Here is an 18,007-nt window from a genome sequence, read left to right as displayed (position 1 = left end):
GTCCTGGAAGAGGGATCACACCTCAGTTGCTCTTCCTGAGGTTTCTTACATTTTCTTGCCTGTTAATTTTTTTTTTTTTTTTTGGCAAAAGGAGTTTGGACACAGGGGAAATCATATGTTGCAAAGGTCTCTGAGACAAATTGTGATATATGATATTGCGTTTTATCAATAAATTTGAAATGAATGTTACAAATAAATGATTGATTAATGTGTTTTTCAGCTCAATTGTAAGTTGTTTCAGTTGTAAGTACAGTCATATAGATAAAGGCTGTGAGTGAAAATAAAAGCGAAATATAAAGAAAAACTACAACAAATATCAGTAAATAAGGTTGAATTTGTGACTAGAGAAACCAATCACATGATTGATGTTTGTTTGTTTGTAGGCTGTTGTATCTGGGACCGTGTGTGTGTGTGTGTGTGTGCGTGTGTGGTTTTGTGTTCCTTGGGTGTATTCTTAAAATCCACGTGTCTCGGCCATGGCCTTATTTAGCTTCTCTGACATACAAATATGACTCCGACTACAATTCCCACATTGCTTCTGAAGCGAAGGGACGCTGTGACGTCGGAAGCTAGCTAAATGACTCGTGGATATTGTAGTTTACGAAAAAACACTGCTCTCTATTTTTTTTATATTTAACGAGCTGAGTAATGTCTCTGCCGCTCGGCGCTAAATAAATCTATCTTTTAAAATTAGTATACATGAAAAATCATTCGATAATTTGAGGTGTTTATGTGGCGATTTACCGAACAACTGCCGGAGCGACTACATTTCCCACACGCCCCTGGGTTGCCGCGCATGTGCGGTGCGCAGCGGTGTCTGTGTGTGTGGAGTGTAGTCACGTGGAGAAGTCCTCCTCGGCTCTGTCCAAACAGTGAGCGTTTAGCAGTCTGTCTGTTGGAGCGCCGCTCGGTGCTAAACTGCTTCATGTTGTTTTTTTAGCCTCCCGTCCCTTTAAACTAGACTATTTTATCGAAGAATGAGTGATAACGATGACATCGAAGTCGATAGTGACGTGAGTATGAACACTTTTAGCCTTTTACCGATGTTACTCTTGCTAACCCGACGATTTAGCTGAACTAGCGGCTCAGCTAGCGTTAGCTACCAATAAGCTGGCTAGCTTTTTCTGTCTTGATAAGTATGTGTGTGTTTTTTGTCGGATTTCTAGTTAAATTGATACGCAGCGCTAGCCTTTGTTGCTTCACAGCATTATACACATGCTAAATTTGACTTTCAAGTGACTTCAGCGGAAGAGTGAGATGTGCTGAACAATTATGGCTACAATTGTACTTTTTGTTCTGTTTCTTTGCAGGAAGACTCGCCGAGATATCACTGTGTGGTGCGTAATGCTGGGGGGATTGTGTCCAATGTCGATAATGTCTCACTGTTATTGCAAACTTGATTTTATCCATCACATTCTGCTTATTTTTATGGTGTTTTGGGGAAGGTTACACACTTGGAGGTTGATTGAAAGTGAATGGGAAAGCACTGTTTTTTTTGTGGGGCAGCTGTATTTAGGTGTAAATTAATATTTGTGCACGGCAATATACCGTCATTTTCTGTAGCTTTCTACACCAGTGCGGCTTCAGCAGCGTTAGCAGTGCACTGCAGGGTATCCCCCATCCTGTGTGTACACGGCCATAGGGAGACGGTGACACGACATCTATATTTAGACCAAAGCTTTATCCCGCTACAAAGGCTTTATTGTTGCTTGTTTATTATTTTTTTTCCGGTTAATACAAAGCTGTCTGTGTTCGGTGGCAGCCGGTTAGTCGCTCCGAGTCGTTTCCTCCCCGGTGGTTCACCTCACACCATGGGGATTCCGCTCGCGATCTTTTTTTTATGTGCAAATTACACATGTAGGTCATCTGAGTGACGAGAGAGCGCTTACATTTGTGCTGCATTCATGGTGATGCAGATGAGGCTTGTTGCATGTGTCTGAGGAGCGGCAGCCGCGCCTGCTGCCTGCTGCATCTCGGGTCGGACGAGCCTTCGTGTCAGGAAGGGGTGCTGCGGGATGTTTTCCTGTGTTGCAGCCGGTGATTAGAGCCATCTTCTCTCTACAGGCCACTAAAGGGCTGGCAGCCTAAATGAATGACGTATAGCTGCATCGCATGCCGGCGAGAAAAACACCCTGCACGACTCGGTGCACAACACGACGCCTCACCTCCTATCACATAACCTGAACCTGAATTCAGAAATATAACATTAATGCTAAATTGTAGAGCATGCATTAGTAATATTAAGATAGATATATCTTTTTTTAAGCTGGTGTCCTCCAATAGACCTTTCTCCCTTGATCACGGGCACTTTAGCCTCAATTGCAGAGCCACAAAACAAACTGAAACATGATTTCAGCACACTTACTGTTAGTAAATATGATTACCAAAGCTGTAAACATAAAATATGTATCTCCTGATCACTGTTTGTCTTTTATAGTCACACAGTTGCCTCCATTTCTGCATTTCTTGCCTTAAATTAATAAAAATGAAGCCTTTCACTGTCAACTATATAAGTGATAATTAAATATCAGCTCTTCCAGTTTCAAAATTGCAATTTCAATATAAAAAAACCACGAGTAATTCCGCCATGCATACAAGCATAGGAGTAAAACCATTAAGCGGTAATGGTGGGTGGAGGGTGGCAGACACTGAATGGGTTTTCCAATCTAGATAGTGGGTGCTGTTGTCGAGTTGGGCAGATAAGAAACTGACCCTCGCGTCTAGACACAAATTGAAATGGGTGGGGAACACTAAAGACTTGATGTATAGCGTGCATGCAATCCAAAGGACTTGACTTACAGCCAAGACTTGAAGTCAACAGACAAAGTTTGGGCAACAATTAAGATAAACATTAAAGTCATTTCTAACCAAAAATGTCATAGAAACACAGATTTAGATCCTCAAATGTGAGGCTTGATATTGTTATAAATTGAATATCTTTGAGTTTTTGACATTTAGATTAAACACATTGGGTTCTGAGAACTTGTATGAGCATTTTTTACAATAGAGTGATGCAGATATGACTTTTTTTGAAGGCTGATGTGAAAGTTAAGGTCGTCCTGGTCAAAATTCAGTGGGAAATCCCATTGGATTTCTTTGATGAGGAAACCACAGCGACTGTAGAGAGATGGTGAAAATGGGATTTTCCCTTTGGATTGTGGATTATTGCTGAAAATAAGCTCTGTGATAAACAAACGTTTTGTTCAGCAATATCATCTTCACAAATGAATATCACTTTTATGTTCTTTGAGTGTGAATGCAGTCGCCACAAGCAAAACCCAAACATTAGGCTATAAACAAACTACACGACAGTCGCATGACTTCAAAGTCTGGCTGTGTTTGCTGTGACGATTTCCTGCAGTCTCATTTAGCCACTTGTGAGCAGCCGCCTTTTTGAAGACATCTAAAGGCGTCAAAATTCACTTACTGATGTATTTTATGTTGTAGAGCACAACGTGAAAGTCTCTGAAGCTTGTGTTAACCACAGACCTTATTTCAGGCATCTAACCAAAAACCAGTTTAAAACAAACACTGAATTAAAGACAAGGGATACGGGAGTGCAAAGATGCTAACTCCAAGTTTTAGGTCTCATTCCTTCACCACTACTTGCTGACATTTTATAGATGAAATAATTGACAACAAAAATAAAAATATACCAATCAAAAATGAAACCAGTTGTTGTTGCAGCTCAACTTGAACATAGCTCCATAGCAGGGAAGAACATTGTGTTTATCTTATACTTTCTACTTTATCTTTGCCACAGTGGTGTCAGTCACCTGTAGCTGGAGCTCCTGTACTATTGGTGTTTCCACCGAGAAGGTTCTCCACGTTCTCCACCAGCTCGACAGAAGTGTAGGTTTTCATGCAGAGAATGTGAGACGGCCACCAGTGGCTGGGAAGCGGCAGCTACCAGCTCTTCCACCTGGAGCCGTTATGTAATGTGTCATGGTCAGGTATGAATAGAATGGAGGCAGCAGCTCAGCTGGCGTGTCCTCTTAGGCAGCCAGCGAAAGGTATCGGTTTTATGATGAACTGATAACGGTTGCACTGAGGTAACTGGACACCTGTTTTTCAAAGTGCCAGATGAGCTTAGCCACTCAGATAGTTTATACTATATAGGTAAGAAGGCACAAGAACATGTCTGAGTACAATCCGCTGTATTTATAATGCAGTTTGTTATTACTGAATCAGCACTTGTGATTAAGCACCAAATAAGATGTTCATAAAACTCTCATGTAATAAACTTATTTCACTAAGTCTGGAATACACATATGCAAAATAACATAATTTCATGGTGAGGTTGGAAGTTGTGCAGGATTCTAGAAAATAAGTATGGAAAAATAAGTGATTTTGTTGTACAGTTTATGCCGTTGTGTCACTTAAACTTCTCAGTGTTTATTAGACCATGGTACACAACATTACAAATCAGTTAAAATAATTTAATTTTAGCAATATATATATTTTTATATCATTTAAGTATCTTGATTTACCAATTATTTAACATGCTGGATTATCCAAAAAAGATTTCCCTGTTTGATAACTGTATCCATCCAACAAGTGTTGATCCTGATGCATCACGTCTTGTGATCAATTTAGTTGTAGATGACGGCCTAAAAGATGGCCACACCTATTGAATACTGTACGTGTCATTTCCTGTGTAAAAGAGAACATCTGACCTCTTCTGTGAAAATCAACATTTTAATTCATAAAAGTGTACAGAGGTGGCCTACCTCGACAAAAAACACTGGAAAGAATAACTGAATTCTTTAAAACAAAATATATATATTTATTTATAAAATAGAATTTAAAATGTCAATTCAAAGTACTGCACCTCTCTTAGTCTACAAAGGCAACTTGATTTTGAGCAAGTAAAAACAGACAGGAAACAGACAGACGTTTACAAGCAAAGAAGCCGTTTAAATTCTCAGACGCCCCAAACCGACATCAACAAACTAGAAGCATTGAAGGCCAACTGTTGCGTCACCTCACGTTGCCCGTGACTTGGCCAAAAAGTTGCACTTCAACACACCTCAATGACTACAGCCAAAGGCTAACTAGCGTGTATGTTCTGCGCCTGCCTGAGAGGAAATAACTTCATTCATCAATTCAAGACACTAGTTGGCCTGTTGGCACATTAACAACCGAATCCTAAGGATATTCACCGTGTGTTAGTGAAGAACAATCCATTACAAACCGTAACTGTTGAAGAGCTCAGTGGCTAAAAGTTTAACCTTACCTGACATAACATGTTTGTATTGATTTCACACCCTCTTGACTTAAGTGGTTTGTTTGCTTTCCTCACTTCCGTTTCGCTTCTTGTGCACGGACTTAAACTGCCAATCAGAGTGATTTTTATTACTGACAGACTCTGCTATCACCAGAGATAATTCACCATGCTGAATTGGCCGAAAAACAGCCGATAAGGGCAAAAAAAGCGCGAATGGTGTGGGACACACCGCAGAAACTAGGGCAACAGACGCTCACCAAACTTGTAGGCTATAAACCTTATATCCAACCTGACCTGGTATGTAAAGAAAAAAAAGTCATGATAAAATAATGATTAAAAAAATGAATAAGGAAATTGTCCACATGGCAGATATGCAGCTAAGTTTTGTGCCAAGCTTCAGATAGAGCACAGACTTGTCCTCCAGCTCCTTGTTCACCAGGCTGATGGTCTCTGTGTTGAATGACGCTCTGTACCTGTTGGTAGAGCACCTGGGAGGCATGAGTGTTGCCTGAGAGGGAGTATCTGGAACTGGGGTGGAGCACATCGGCACTACTCCATGATGTCATGGGCCTCTGCCCTGACCTGCTCCTCACAGAATAAGGTGAAACTCCAGAGGGGCACTCCAGTAATTTTGTCAAGCCGTTTTATCATTATAGGATCATTTTATTAAAGATTACTGGATGATTCCACTTGTAAAAGCTTCACAGTATTGACATGTAGAAGTAGCTGATTACAGAGTGTTCACATTAAATCACCCTGGGGCACTTAATACCCATAATGGAGCGGCTCCAGGGAGCTGTGCTTGAATACATGTTTGCATCATAATTACCTTTTTAAAGATGAGTGATATTAAGTACAGTGCCTCATAAATGTGTGTGCGTTATGTAAGAGTTAAAACAAGTCAGCTGATGCTCACATCCTCTCTTAAGACCCAGGCATACCAAACTGGCATAAAAAAACGTGTGGCGACGGAGGCTGACTGTTGCCTCACGTTGCCTGTGTCTCGGGCAAAAAGTTGCACAACTGGCACGTACGTTCTCCGCCTGCTTGAGAGGAAATAACTCTTGTCTGTATTTGTTGTTCAAAAACTGAAACTGGAAGACCAACAGGACAGATTCAAGATGCTAGTTAGCCAGTTAGCACGTTAACAATACTACCATATGATGAAAGAACAAGTGATATCTGTGGTGCATCCAGAAATCCTGACACCAGATCACCATGTTCAGGGACTACATTGACGGCTGCGTTGGAGAACAGTTACATGAAAATTCGGAACAGACGCGGTGTTGTTGGAGCTTCCACAATTGGTCATGCCTAAAGGCACTTTCGATAGTGAGATACTGAGCGAGCTTTGAAAGAGAGCAAACAGTTACGAACCATTTTTGCTAAACAGCTCAATGGCTAAAAAAAGATCTTACCTCGTATACCACAATAGTTTCAATCTCATGCCTTTTAGCTGTTTGTTTACTTTCCTCACTTCCATTTTTCTTCTCATGCACTGAGCTGAACTGCCAGTGATTTCACTCAATGACAGGCTCCACCGATCCAATACGCTGAATCGACTGAAAAACAGCCGACCAGGGTCGGCTAATGCCAACGATGCGGGACACGCCACAAAAACTAGAGCGACAGATCCTCACCGACAGCCTGACATTGACCAACCGCTGACCGTTGGTTTGGTGTGTCAGGGCCCTCAAGTGTTTAGTGGAAATTATGTGTCACCAAATGTGCTCAACGCAACTTGAAAATGTTAAAATGTAGTGCTAAAGGCAAAAAACAAAGCAAAAGACATTCAGTCTCACATGGGATCTGAAAATGCAGAAGCAAAAACTTAAATACAGTGAGCGTGACACAGGATAAAAAAAAAAACTCACGTTAAGTTAACATAACCTGTTAATTTTAAATTAGGAGCAAAGGCTGATGTGTAATCTGGTTTCTATTATAATATGGTGTCTTCAGCCCTAGTTACAAGGAGGAAATCATCCATGTATACTTTGTTAACCTCCTTTCGATTAGTGAAACAGTGAGAATCACAATGGCTGCCAGACTTGTAATTGCACATGCCTTCAATGCCAGTCATGTGTTTGTGCCGGGGTTAATGAAGGGAGTGGAGTCTCGCCTCTCTGGGCTTTGTGTATGATACGAGGAGGAGGCACATAGTCCTCGTGGATTTGTCTCTCCTGGATGGTTTGTGGCTCTTGTGCAACAGGCCGCAGGAGCAGTTGTCACCATGCCAGCCAGACTAATCACAAGGCGAGCATTGTGAGGGACATGCCTCGAATTTTGATGAAGTGTTGTTTATTACGGTGTCAGTTTCATATGTGTGGCGTTTAAGGTGATAGTTTACAGTGCAGGTTGGGTCATTTCCTGTTTTGTAGCATTAAGTTGCTAGCCGTTAGCTTGTAGTCGTTGCAGATGTTGGTAACTGAGTCACACTTGACACACTGTTCCTCCCACCCAACATATGACACCCTGAAGGCTTGTCTTAACCTGCGTGTCGTCTCACTTGTGGCTACTCCGTCGTGGACAAAATGAGTCAGATGATACCAGCTCGCGTGACTTCCACCTTGTCTCCCGTCTGCCCGAGGCAATGTCATGACCACACCATCGTGCTGTTTCAGACCTAATATTTAAATCAGGCCCTGCTTTAATAGAGTATGAAGCGAGATGATCAGTGGAGCTGTGTGAGCTTTGATTGGGTGCTGGATTTAATGTCCCAGCCTGGTGACAGTGTGGATTAGGCCAGACTCAGATGTGATTGGAGGTTGCGATGGTTTGGCCTTAAAACAGGTCGGACCACAGGCAGCAAACTGATCTCCTGCCTGCCTCTGGTCATGTGATTATGGCAGCCATCTTATGCCTTAACACAGTAATTAGAAAACAAGTATGTGGTTGAAATTTGGAGCCTGTTAGATGCAGCTGAACAAGCCTGTGTGTGTGTTACTGGTAATGTTTAAGATGAGGACTGGGCTCTTGTGATGAAGCCAGTTATTTAACTTGGCAAAAGACGTGAGAAATGTGGCTCAGTGCAGAAGGAAAACCAACAATCCCTGCACATCATCCAAGTAAATTCTTCTGTGCATAAACCCTTTAATCTTTAGCTGCCAAACTCTCCCAGAAGTACCATCATAAATCTACACGTAACTAAGGCTTTGACGGTCATTGTGCCGTTTTATTCAGTTGGTTTAATCCTCATCCAGGATCAGCTGTTCGTGTCCGCCCACCTCTCACCCCAATTGAATGACTTGAGTTCCTTGACTTTGGCCCAGGTCATGAATTTGAAGGGCCACTCCTGTGTGCTCCTGCAGAGAAGGAGGGACAGAAATGCACTGAGGGTGGGGTCGGCTCGGCTCACAGTGAAGGAGGGGGATGGAAGCTCAGGAGGAGGCCCAAAGACAAAAAGACCACAGAATGCTCTAACCTCTAGAGAGCAACATTTAGATTTGTTTTCAACACTGTTTGTTGAGCCTTTTTACCATATATCAGTCAGGTGACAGACAATTAATGCTATTTCACTATTGATTATCTGTATGTATGTCTACCTGGGTGGCAATCAAATTGCTCAAAATGGGACTAACACACTGAGGTAGTGTGATTGGGAGTCCAATTATTCAAGTCCGATTATTCCTGTAAACATGTATACCGTTGGACCCAAACTGGGTTAGGCGCTTTTTGCGTGCTCCACAATTTCCACCACAGACTTTGACCTGGAATTTACATAGCATCAAATGTGTAACAGAAGAAGAAGCCAGTAACAACATGACAAAATCTACATTCTGAGCCGTGCATTTTTTTGGACAGATGAGGAGACGCAGTTCATGCTGTGTCAGCAGAAAGAGTCAAACATTTTAAAATACATGGATGGGAGGAAAAAACACAGAATGGCGATTGTTTGGTCTGTGATGTAATAGGTCAACCGGAAAAAGTACTTGTTAATACTAACAAGCTGGAGTGGAGTCGGACATACTTCTGTCAATAAATGGATTCCCCTCCCATGCTTGTGTACTGGGACAAGGACAGGAGTCCAATTAAATGGCCTAGTTGAGCTTTAGGCGTAGCTCCACTTAACTGTACATGTAAACATGCTGATGCTGATTTCAGTTGTGTGAGATTGTGCAGTCTTGTTGGAGATACACAGATTATTTAACAACAGTTTTTTGACCCATGGCATCAACTTTTGGTTGCCGCAACTGAAAATATATTGTCATTTTTAGTCACCTTGGATTTTGAGCAATTAAAATACTGTGCAGTTAATAATGAAAATATGGCATGAAGAATGTTTTAAAGCTTCTTAAAATAACCGAACAAAAGTCCTTGTACTGTAAAACTTCAATTAGTAGCCCGGGCTATTATTTCCTCAAATCACTGAACTCAGCAGTTTATATTTGGGGGACATCTATATGGGACAGGCCTTTAATTCCTTTAACCCAAAGCTATTGTGCTGCAAAGATGGGAAAGAGAATCAACTTGTTCATGTGAACCAGTATGAATATAGCTTGTGTAAAAGTTAATCTTCAAATAATATATCAAATATGTGTTATGACACTCGCTTCACCGCACCCAAGGATTACGGCACCCAGCATACCAACACAATGTCACTTTATCCTGTTCAGACAATACTCACAACTTGGATTGGTTTTTACGAAAAACACTTGATTCTTTTGATCAGTGGACTAAAGGAATATAAATAACTTAACGGGTAATCAAGGAATGGACACATATTCTGACTTTATGACTTTATGACGTCTTCTCTGGTGCTCATGGTTGCAGTAGAATGAACCGAGCTAACTTTTAAAACTGTGTATGTACGATCTAAACAGCTAACATTAGCTCAAGTGGGTAGCCACTAGCCACGAAGTAGCTCAGGTTCATCTGGTTCTTTGTTAGTTGATCTGTAAGAACATTTGTTTGTGATGTTGACAGGTTAGTTGAAGGTGTCGACCCTCAGTCAAACAACATAATTTGCTTTGGCTCTAAAACAGCTGCTTTTGCACACACGAGTTAACGCACCAACACACTATCGAGTTCTGACTGTAACAGCAATATTTAGATATCACCAATGCATCCAATATCTTTCATTTTTTTCAGGTTACACATTCTGTTTTTGCTATCCCTGTTTTTTTTGTATTTTATTTGCTAAATCGTCCAAAAAGTAGTTGCTGATTTCTCAAAATGGCAGCCTGGCAGCTGTTACAGTCTAGCCCTGTGACCCCCTTGATACACTGAGTAACATCCTCCAAAAATAAATTTATAAATATATATATATATATATATATATATATATATATTCATCAGTAATCTGTATGTAAACTAAGTGAATTTTGTCAATTTTGCTGCTGCTACAATGCAGTTTTTGTGTTCGTTTTCTTTTAATATTTCAATTTGATCTATTCACCGGCTTTGCCCAGAGTACACAAATATTTACTACAGGATTTTCTTTCCTTTTGTTGTGTAGCAGACTGTGACCGACTTCACTAGGTCGCCACCAAACAATAGCATCCTTATCAGCAACCAACACAAGAACTTGTGTTAGTATGTCAAGGTTTGATGTCGGCTTCAGTTTAAGCTTTAATGTAAATAACAGCTGTCCTCGGAGTGTGACAGTCGTTTGTCTGAGGTTTGATTGATACTGAAGTTGTTGTTATCTTTAGTAAAGATGTCGTGCAACCAAGAATAATTACGTCAAGGTTTTTGATGAATTATAAGCTTTTACAAATTAGGGTTAGATCAGTATTTTGTCTGTAGCTGGAACAGTTAGTTGATTAATTGATACACACTTCATCAGCGGGTCTTATGTGATGGTAAATAAAAAATCTTTAGGGTTCTGACTGTTGGTCAGACTAAACAAGCAGTTAAAAAGATGTCACCTTGGGCTTGAGAAATTTGTGAAAGGTATTTTTTACAGAGCAATTCATCAAGAAAATAGTTGGCAGATAAATCAATAATGAAAATAATCACTGGGGCTTTGATGTAGTAAATGTTGGCTTCTTACTAAAAATCTCACACTAGCTTGTCGTTCAGATCCGATGTGATGGATAGAAAGATGTCTGTATATGTTTTGGTTGGGGGTACACTGGGGGTGTTGTAAAGGCAGCAGAGCCGTTTGTGTAGGTCGACCACGGATGCCCGCTGTCGTCTGCCCACGCTGCTCTGCTGCCAGGCTTAAGGCCTTGTGACTCTTCTCATTGCAGGCAGACAAACGGGCACACCACAATGCACTGGAGCGCAAACGTAGGGACCACATCAAAGACAGCTTTCACAGCCTCCGGGACTCGGTACCTGCCCTGCAGGGAGAAAAGGTTGGTACAGCTCAGCCTGCAGCTCCTCCAGGCACACGATGTTCAGGCTCTCATGTAAGAAATTTTTGAACTTTTGCCGTGTTGTTTTTACTAAAAGGTGAAGTATAATACTGTGGTATGTTCTGTGAGGTCTTTACAGCAGAGGATATTTAGCGATGAGTGTGTTTCTGCCATGATGTAATTTTAATGAACGTACAGAGATGCAGATGTCTTTACTTGGCTGTGTGTGTGTCAGTGGAGAGAAGCAGTTGAAGGGACTGGGCGGAGGGCAGATGGTGGAGGACGAGTGCAGATTGGCAGCAGCGAAACAGTGATGCAGTCTAAATACTTGGACCAGCGTCAGGAAGTTATTATGGGGAAATTTTGTTGCTCTCTTCCTGTTTTGACATCCACAACATTGAGAATATTTGGAGAGCTGGTTCAGGAACTGGGCACACAGGGTTTTAGTTTCCCCTTAAAGACCAGTTCATGGCTCTAACACCGTGTGAGGGGCGGGGGGCTGATGAGATGATGTGAGGGATATTTGCTGATCATTTGTAAGAAGTGTTGGGTTACAGCTGCTTCAGTGCTCGACCCTCTCTTCTCTCCCAGGACCATCCTGCTATTATAGCTCTGATTTAGGGCCAGCATGCAGCATTTTTCTTCCTGTGAGAGGAAACAGAATATTAAGAGAGTATTAGGGCTGGGTACCAAACCTCAAGTACTTTTTACAGACTAAAATCTGTCTGTAGCATCAAGTTCTCAAGACTGCTGTGGTAGTTGGTGTCACTGTTGTTACACGGGGCCCTTTAACACTGCCTGTTCAAGGTGGGGATGTTGCGGAGTTATTCCACCTCGCCATTCTGTCTAAAAGGTACGGTCACGGAATAGTGGGACAGAGTCGTCTTGTCTGAAAGCCAGCAGCGGAGGTAGTAACAGTGCAGAATTGATGTCTGTGTAAAAGGGACAGCCAGCAGAACGGGACGGGTGTGACGTTTTAATGACGTGTTAAATATGTGACCCACTGCTGGGAGACTAAGGGGCCGTACACATGCCATGTCTTAAACTGCCTGGAAAATGCGATGTCAGGCACTGGGTGCTACTTTTGTGCCTTTTTGAGCCAGCTTTCAAGACTTCGATGACAGGTTGTGCCTGAGGTTGCAAAGCAACCTTAACAAGCACTGTATCATAGCCTTTTTACCTAAAATCCTAAGTGCAGAGCTGATCTTCTTCCAGGCACTGTTTATAAGTGTGTAGGCCTATTGTACGTAGGACAGAAGAAAGCTTTGAGTAGCCCTGCACTAACATGATAAACTTTCCCGTATTTATCAGACTATATTTATTGATTGAAGTCGATTGCGATTGGTTGTTCCTTGTCACATGACATGCAGTGTACGTTGCTGCGTTCCAAAAGTTGAACTCAATGGCATTGCTCTGGCGTTTGAGCTTGCCTGCTGTGCATCTACATTGAAAACAATAAATTTGAGGGTGCAAAAAACCCAGCATGTGTATAGCCCCTTTAAAAATATAGCTAGCAGCAGTTAGCAGCTAACTCAAAGAAGATGAACAGCAACTGAAAATGTTTGCAAATTGGGAAAACAAAGAAGTCCAGGAGCTCCTTAGCCTCCAACCAGAGGGCGAGATCAGCTGCCACATGACAGAGACGGCAAATGATTGGTATTGCCACATTATCCCATTAAAGCGCTGTCGATGCAACTGTTACATGTCAATATGTCAAACTAGAAGCTGACACTGTTGTGTTACGTCACGCCTGTCACCTCTTTAGCTTTCAGGATGCTGGCATGCAGTCTAAAATCATAGACTTGGGCGCCATGATATTGCTGTTGTTTAGTTCTGTATAAAAGAGCAAAGCAGGTGTGATGAAGGGACTTCATTGCAGCCCTATAATGCAGTCTCTGTGTAAAAAGGGCTACAGGGTTAGGTAATAAACCAGTTATATTACTTGCCCTCTGCCCCCACCATTGTTTCGCTTTCTTTTTGTTAATCAATACGATTGCTGACGTGCTCCACAATTAAAATCTGTGCTGCTGTTGGGTTTATGTGTGCATGTCGCACACAAAGGCCTCCGTTGTTACTTGCACCCAACAAGCTAGAAATTGAACACAAGTACAGAGTTGTAGCTATGGAGACGATACACCATCTCATCTCGTGGTGTTGGATTAAACTAGCAGATTTTCAGAACAAGTTTCAACTCCTGTCATCGCAAATCTTTGGTATAAACAGGGTTTTATTATTATTATTTTTTTAAAGATATTTTTTAGGGCATTTTGCCTTTATTGGACAGGTAAGCGTGAAAGGGGGAGAGGGAGGGGGGATGACATGCAGCAAAGGGCCACGGGCTGGATTCGAACCCGGGCCGCTGCGGCAACAGCCTTGTACATGGGGCGCCTGCTCTACCACTAAGCCACCGACGCCCCGAACAGGGTTTTATTTAATAAAGATTTTACTGTATAACATAACAGGAAGGCGACTTGCTCTTAGGTGATAAAGTGAAACTGGGGTTTTGGTGTTGATACAGAAACTTGAATCTTGTGTCCACGCTACTACAGAAAATGATACCCAGCCCTAATGAGTACAAATCTCTGTGATGCTGATATTAAGTCAATAATTGGCGGTGCCAGATAGCTCGTGGACAAAAGGGAAGCTCTACAGCGAGGCAGCATTAATTAGAGATGAAGCAAATGTCTGTTTTCTGTGAAGACTTAGGAGCTGATTTGCAGCCAGCTGACGGGCTGCTGCGGCACTTTTGTTTGCTGTAATTTTGTTTGCGCGGCGAACACGCTGACAGTAATGTGTCAGGGTTGTGACCTAGCCTGTGGATGTCAGACAGAAGTGCCGCAGGAATTTTGAGAGGTTAAGAGGAGGCAAGCTGTGCAGAAACACACAGCGGTGTCCTAGATTTGGCATGCGGTAGTTTGAGTCTGCAGTATCATGATAGGAGTTATGACTGTGTGAAAAATGTGATGAGAACTCTGTATACTTGCGTCATTGCTTCAATTTTTGCATGTGTCACTAACAGCAGTCTACCAAACAGGCGTCTCGAGCTCAAATCCTAGACAAAGCCACAGAGTACATCCAATACATGAGACGAAAAAACCACACGCACCAGCAGGACATCGACGACCTGAAGAGGCAGAACGCACTGCTGGAGCAGCAAGGTAACAACGCCACCTCTCCTGTCACTGTGTTCCTCAGGGTGGGGACGCTCTACATGACTGCATTTGTTTTCAGAACTTCAGTTTGGGGCAGTGGCGAGGTTTCTGTGGTTGTGAGTATTACCTAATTAAATTTGACCTGCCACAGTCAGAGAGAGTGTGTGTGAGGAAATGCAAATGCTCCACCGCCATGTTTGTTTTAGTTGGAGTTTAAGTGATTGTAGTGATAAGAGAGCATGTGGGTGAATAGTTTTGAGAACATGAAGTCCCAATCTCAACATCAAAGTGTTTGTGCCACCACAACTCATCAGATAAGTAGAAAGCCAATGTTTAGCCCCTCTCCGAGCCTAATTTAGCTTTTATAACTCAGTGTGTTTTCTTTCAAATGTTGACAGCGTGCCAGCGGCTGAGATGCCTGCAGGACTTGAGCCAGGATTCTCAAAATACTCAATCAGAGCCCTCCCAGCCTGCCCTGATTTCTTATTTAATTTAGATCTTCACTTTTTAAAACAGTTAAATAATGTTTTATTCATTAATATCAGCCCCAGAAACACATCCCCAGGTTTCCCCTAAAGGAGCAGTGTGTAGGATTTAGTGGCATCTTGTGGTGAGGACTGCAGATTGGAACCAGCCTTTAGTGTTCATTGTTGAGGAGGTTTTAAGCAAGAGTTGAATTATCCGCAGAGGTCTCTTCCTCTCCAAAACAAATGGACCAGGTGATTAAAACCAGTAAAAACACTGCAGAAAGCAGTGTTACATTACAAATCAGGCTTTCTCCTATGCTCTGTGGCTCATCGTTGACAGGTCGCTAGCCCAATCTGTGCTCACCTTTTCCTCTGAAACTTAAGATCCAGACGTTCAGGAGATTTTTACCGGGAGTAGATTTATCTGCAGAGGTCTGTTCTTCTCCAAAACAAAATGACTCAGCGATTAAAACCGGTAGAACACTAAGTAAAGCACTTTCTCGGGTTATGTTTCTGTGATGCCCATCCTCTGTGCTGCTGGGTTAGGCTAGCATTATCAGGAATATTTGCTACATGAGTGCAGTGCAGAGTGATGATAAGCTCACCAGTGGAACCACAGACTGTACATGAAGGTGAACATGACAGCACTTCCTCGACCGCCCCCTGGTGGCTGGCTGCAGTACAGGTCATAATCCCCAACTCCTCCACATTAGCGGATGGGACATGGGCCAAACTAAAAACTCTAAGTACATGGCAAATAAATTTCTCCCAAAGATGGATTTTCCGCCATTTTAGGTCGTTCTCATCACGCTGCTTTATGTTCAAGTGTTAGTCTTTCTAAGTTTGTTTTTAATACGTTATTTGATGCTATAAAAAGGGGGTTGACATCAAGATTGACAGCTGTATGTGCCAAATCAGTGTGCTCAAAATCAGTGGTGCTGCACGACATGTTGGACTGGTGTCTGGGTGGACTTAATACCATGTAGACTGCTACCGCGCAGACTCTGGCTCCAAATAATGTCACCAGTGCCAGATGGTAGCAGCAATATCCATGATATTTAGCCTTCATTTTTGTACATGTGTCAGTCATAGACTGTATATAAAGATGGACAACACGTCTCCACTTCCTCCCACAGTGGAGACGCAATGTACATCTTTATATATAGTCTGAGTGACACATGAAGGGGGGCACTTGCATGCACATGCAGCTGGACAGAGGAGCTTTTATAACAGCATGCACAGAGGCAGGAGGCCTTTTACTTGGAGTATTAATTGAAAATCTGATGAATGTGTGGCAGGTTTTTGAAAGTAAATACAATGAGTATCAGATGGCAGTGGAACAGAGGCGAGCTGGAAGATGGGGCATGACTGGATATGCAGAGGAAATCTCTGTTGAGGGTGCTTCCCACTCAGCAGAGCAGGGTTATTTAAAAGCTGGTGGTGCAACACAACAGTATCCATTTTGTATTCTGAGATCATCTGTGGAGACTGTTTGCCACTGGTCAGCATCACAGATGTGCTGGTTAGACTGGGTCCATTTAAGGACAGCATGTTGAGTCATGTTTTGAAATCCTGCCGTTGACCTTCCTCACCCTCCTCCTCCCTGTTTCTTCCTGTGTGTGTTCGTGCAGTCCGTGCTCTGGAGAAGGTGAAGGGCTCCGCGCAGCTCCAGGCCAGCTACTCCTCGTCTGACAGCAGCCTGTATACCAACCCCAAAGGCAGTGCCGTGTCGGCGTTCGACGGGGGCTCTGACTCCAGCTCCGAGTCCGAGGCCGAGTCGGAGCCTCCCAACAGGAAGAAGCTGCGCGTGGAGGCCAGCTAGAGAGCGGAGTCGGTTAAAACCTAGCCAAGGTCGAGGCGGCAGGGGCACAAAGGAGGGCCAGAGGAAGCGCAGCCATCGAGGCTCATCGACCCCTCCCCTCCCCCCCCTCTCATGCCAACAACCACCACCCCCCGGCCTCCCTCACCGTCCTCCTCGCTCTCTCTCCTCCATCTGTGGGTGGGCTCGCACTGGAGACTCATGACCCCTCTAACCTCCACACACCGACGCCACAATTGTCTCTCTCTCCACCCGATTTCCACGAACAGGAGGGATGAAGTCAGCAGGGTGGAAGACGACTGCTTCAGTCCATGTAGAGAGCTTCAGGTTTTTCTCCCCTCCTCTCCCCATCCCTCTCCTTCTCTCTTTTCTTTCCATCATTGGTATTTCCCCCCCTCCGGCAACATCTACAATCCAAAACCCAAAAAGAGGCAGCTTGGCTACTTAAGGACTTGATGCTTTTTTTGTACCCTCAATAAAGCCCCTCCTCCTCCCCGGGTTCTTTTTTGGGGGGGGAGGGCGCGCCTGGCGTACTCCAAGCACTGCTATATTATATATTTTTGTTTTTGTTTATTTTGTTATTCTTGATAAAAACCTGTTTAGAATTTACACACACACACCTAGATAAATTGTCCCAGAGAAGTTTACCTTTTTAAAATAAAAAAAAAAAATCAAACATTTGTAGCTTACTTTTTTCCACTAAAGAATGTGAAGATGCTTTGAAGCAAATCTTAAAGTGATGATACCCACCTCAGGCCCACTGGATTGCAGATGTTTTCTGCCTGACACGTTTGTTAACACAAGATTTAAAGAAAAGAAAAAAAGAGAAAACATGACTCCTTTGTTGAAATTGATGTTTTGAAGGAGAATATTCCTAAACCTGTATCGTAATTTGTCCTTTAGCTTGAAGTAGTGAATGACTTTAGGTGGCTGAATACGTTAGGCATCTCGTTTTATATATCATTTAAAAAAAAGAGCATTGATTGGATGTTTTGAAGTTCTAAAGTATGTTATGCATTTTGTAGTAATCTCACGAGTCATGG

At 42.7% G+C, this 18,007-nt stretch overlaps 1 protein-coding gene across 7 annotated transcripts; it reads left to right on the top strand.

The window, feature by feature from the left end:
• Positions 1–839: 839 nt before the first annotated feature.
• On the top strand, positions 840–17,700 carry max (myc associated factor X). Of its 7 annotated transcripts, none has more exons than XM_049589566.1 (5): positions 841–1,013; positions 1,311–1,337; positions 11,419–11,580; positions 14,561–14,684; positions 16,777–17,700. In XM_049589566.1, exons 1-5 carry the CDS (start codon positions 978–980, stop codon positions 16,965–16,967), a joined length of 540 nt encoding a protein of 179 aa, XP_049445523.1. In that variant the 5' UTR covers positions 841–977; the 3' UTR covers positions 16,968–17,700. The 7 variants fall into 7 exon arrangements, with proteins under 7 accessions (XP_049445524.1, XP_049445523.1, XP_049445529.1 ...); XM_049589565.1 differs by having other exon boundaries at positions 842–1,013; positions 14,546–14,684; XM_049589570.1 differs by having other exon boundaries at positions 843–1,013; positions 11,419–11,526.
• Positions 17,701–18,007: the final 307 nt, after the last annotated feature.

This window comes from Epinephelus fuscoguttatus, linkage group LG11 (genome assembly GCF_011397635.1).
Source record: "Epinephelus fuscoguttatus linkage group LG11, E.fuscoguttatus.final_Chr_v1".
Classification (NCBI taxonomy): domain Eukaryota; kingdom Metazoa; phylum Chordata; class Actinopteri; order Perciformes; family Serranidae; genus Epinephelus; species Epinephelus fuscoguttatus.
Note: the sequence above shows the minus strand (reverse complement) of the source record. Positions and strands in the feature narration are given on the sequence as shown.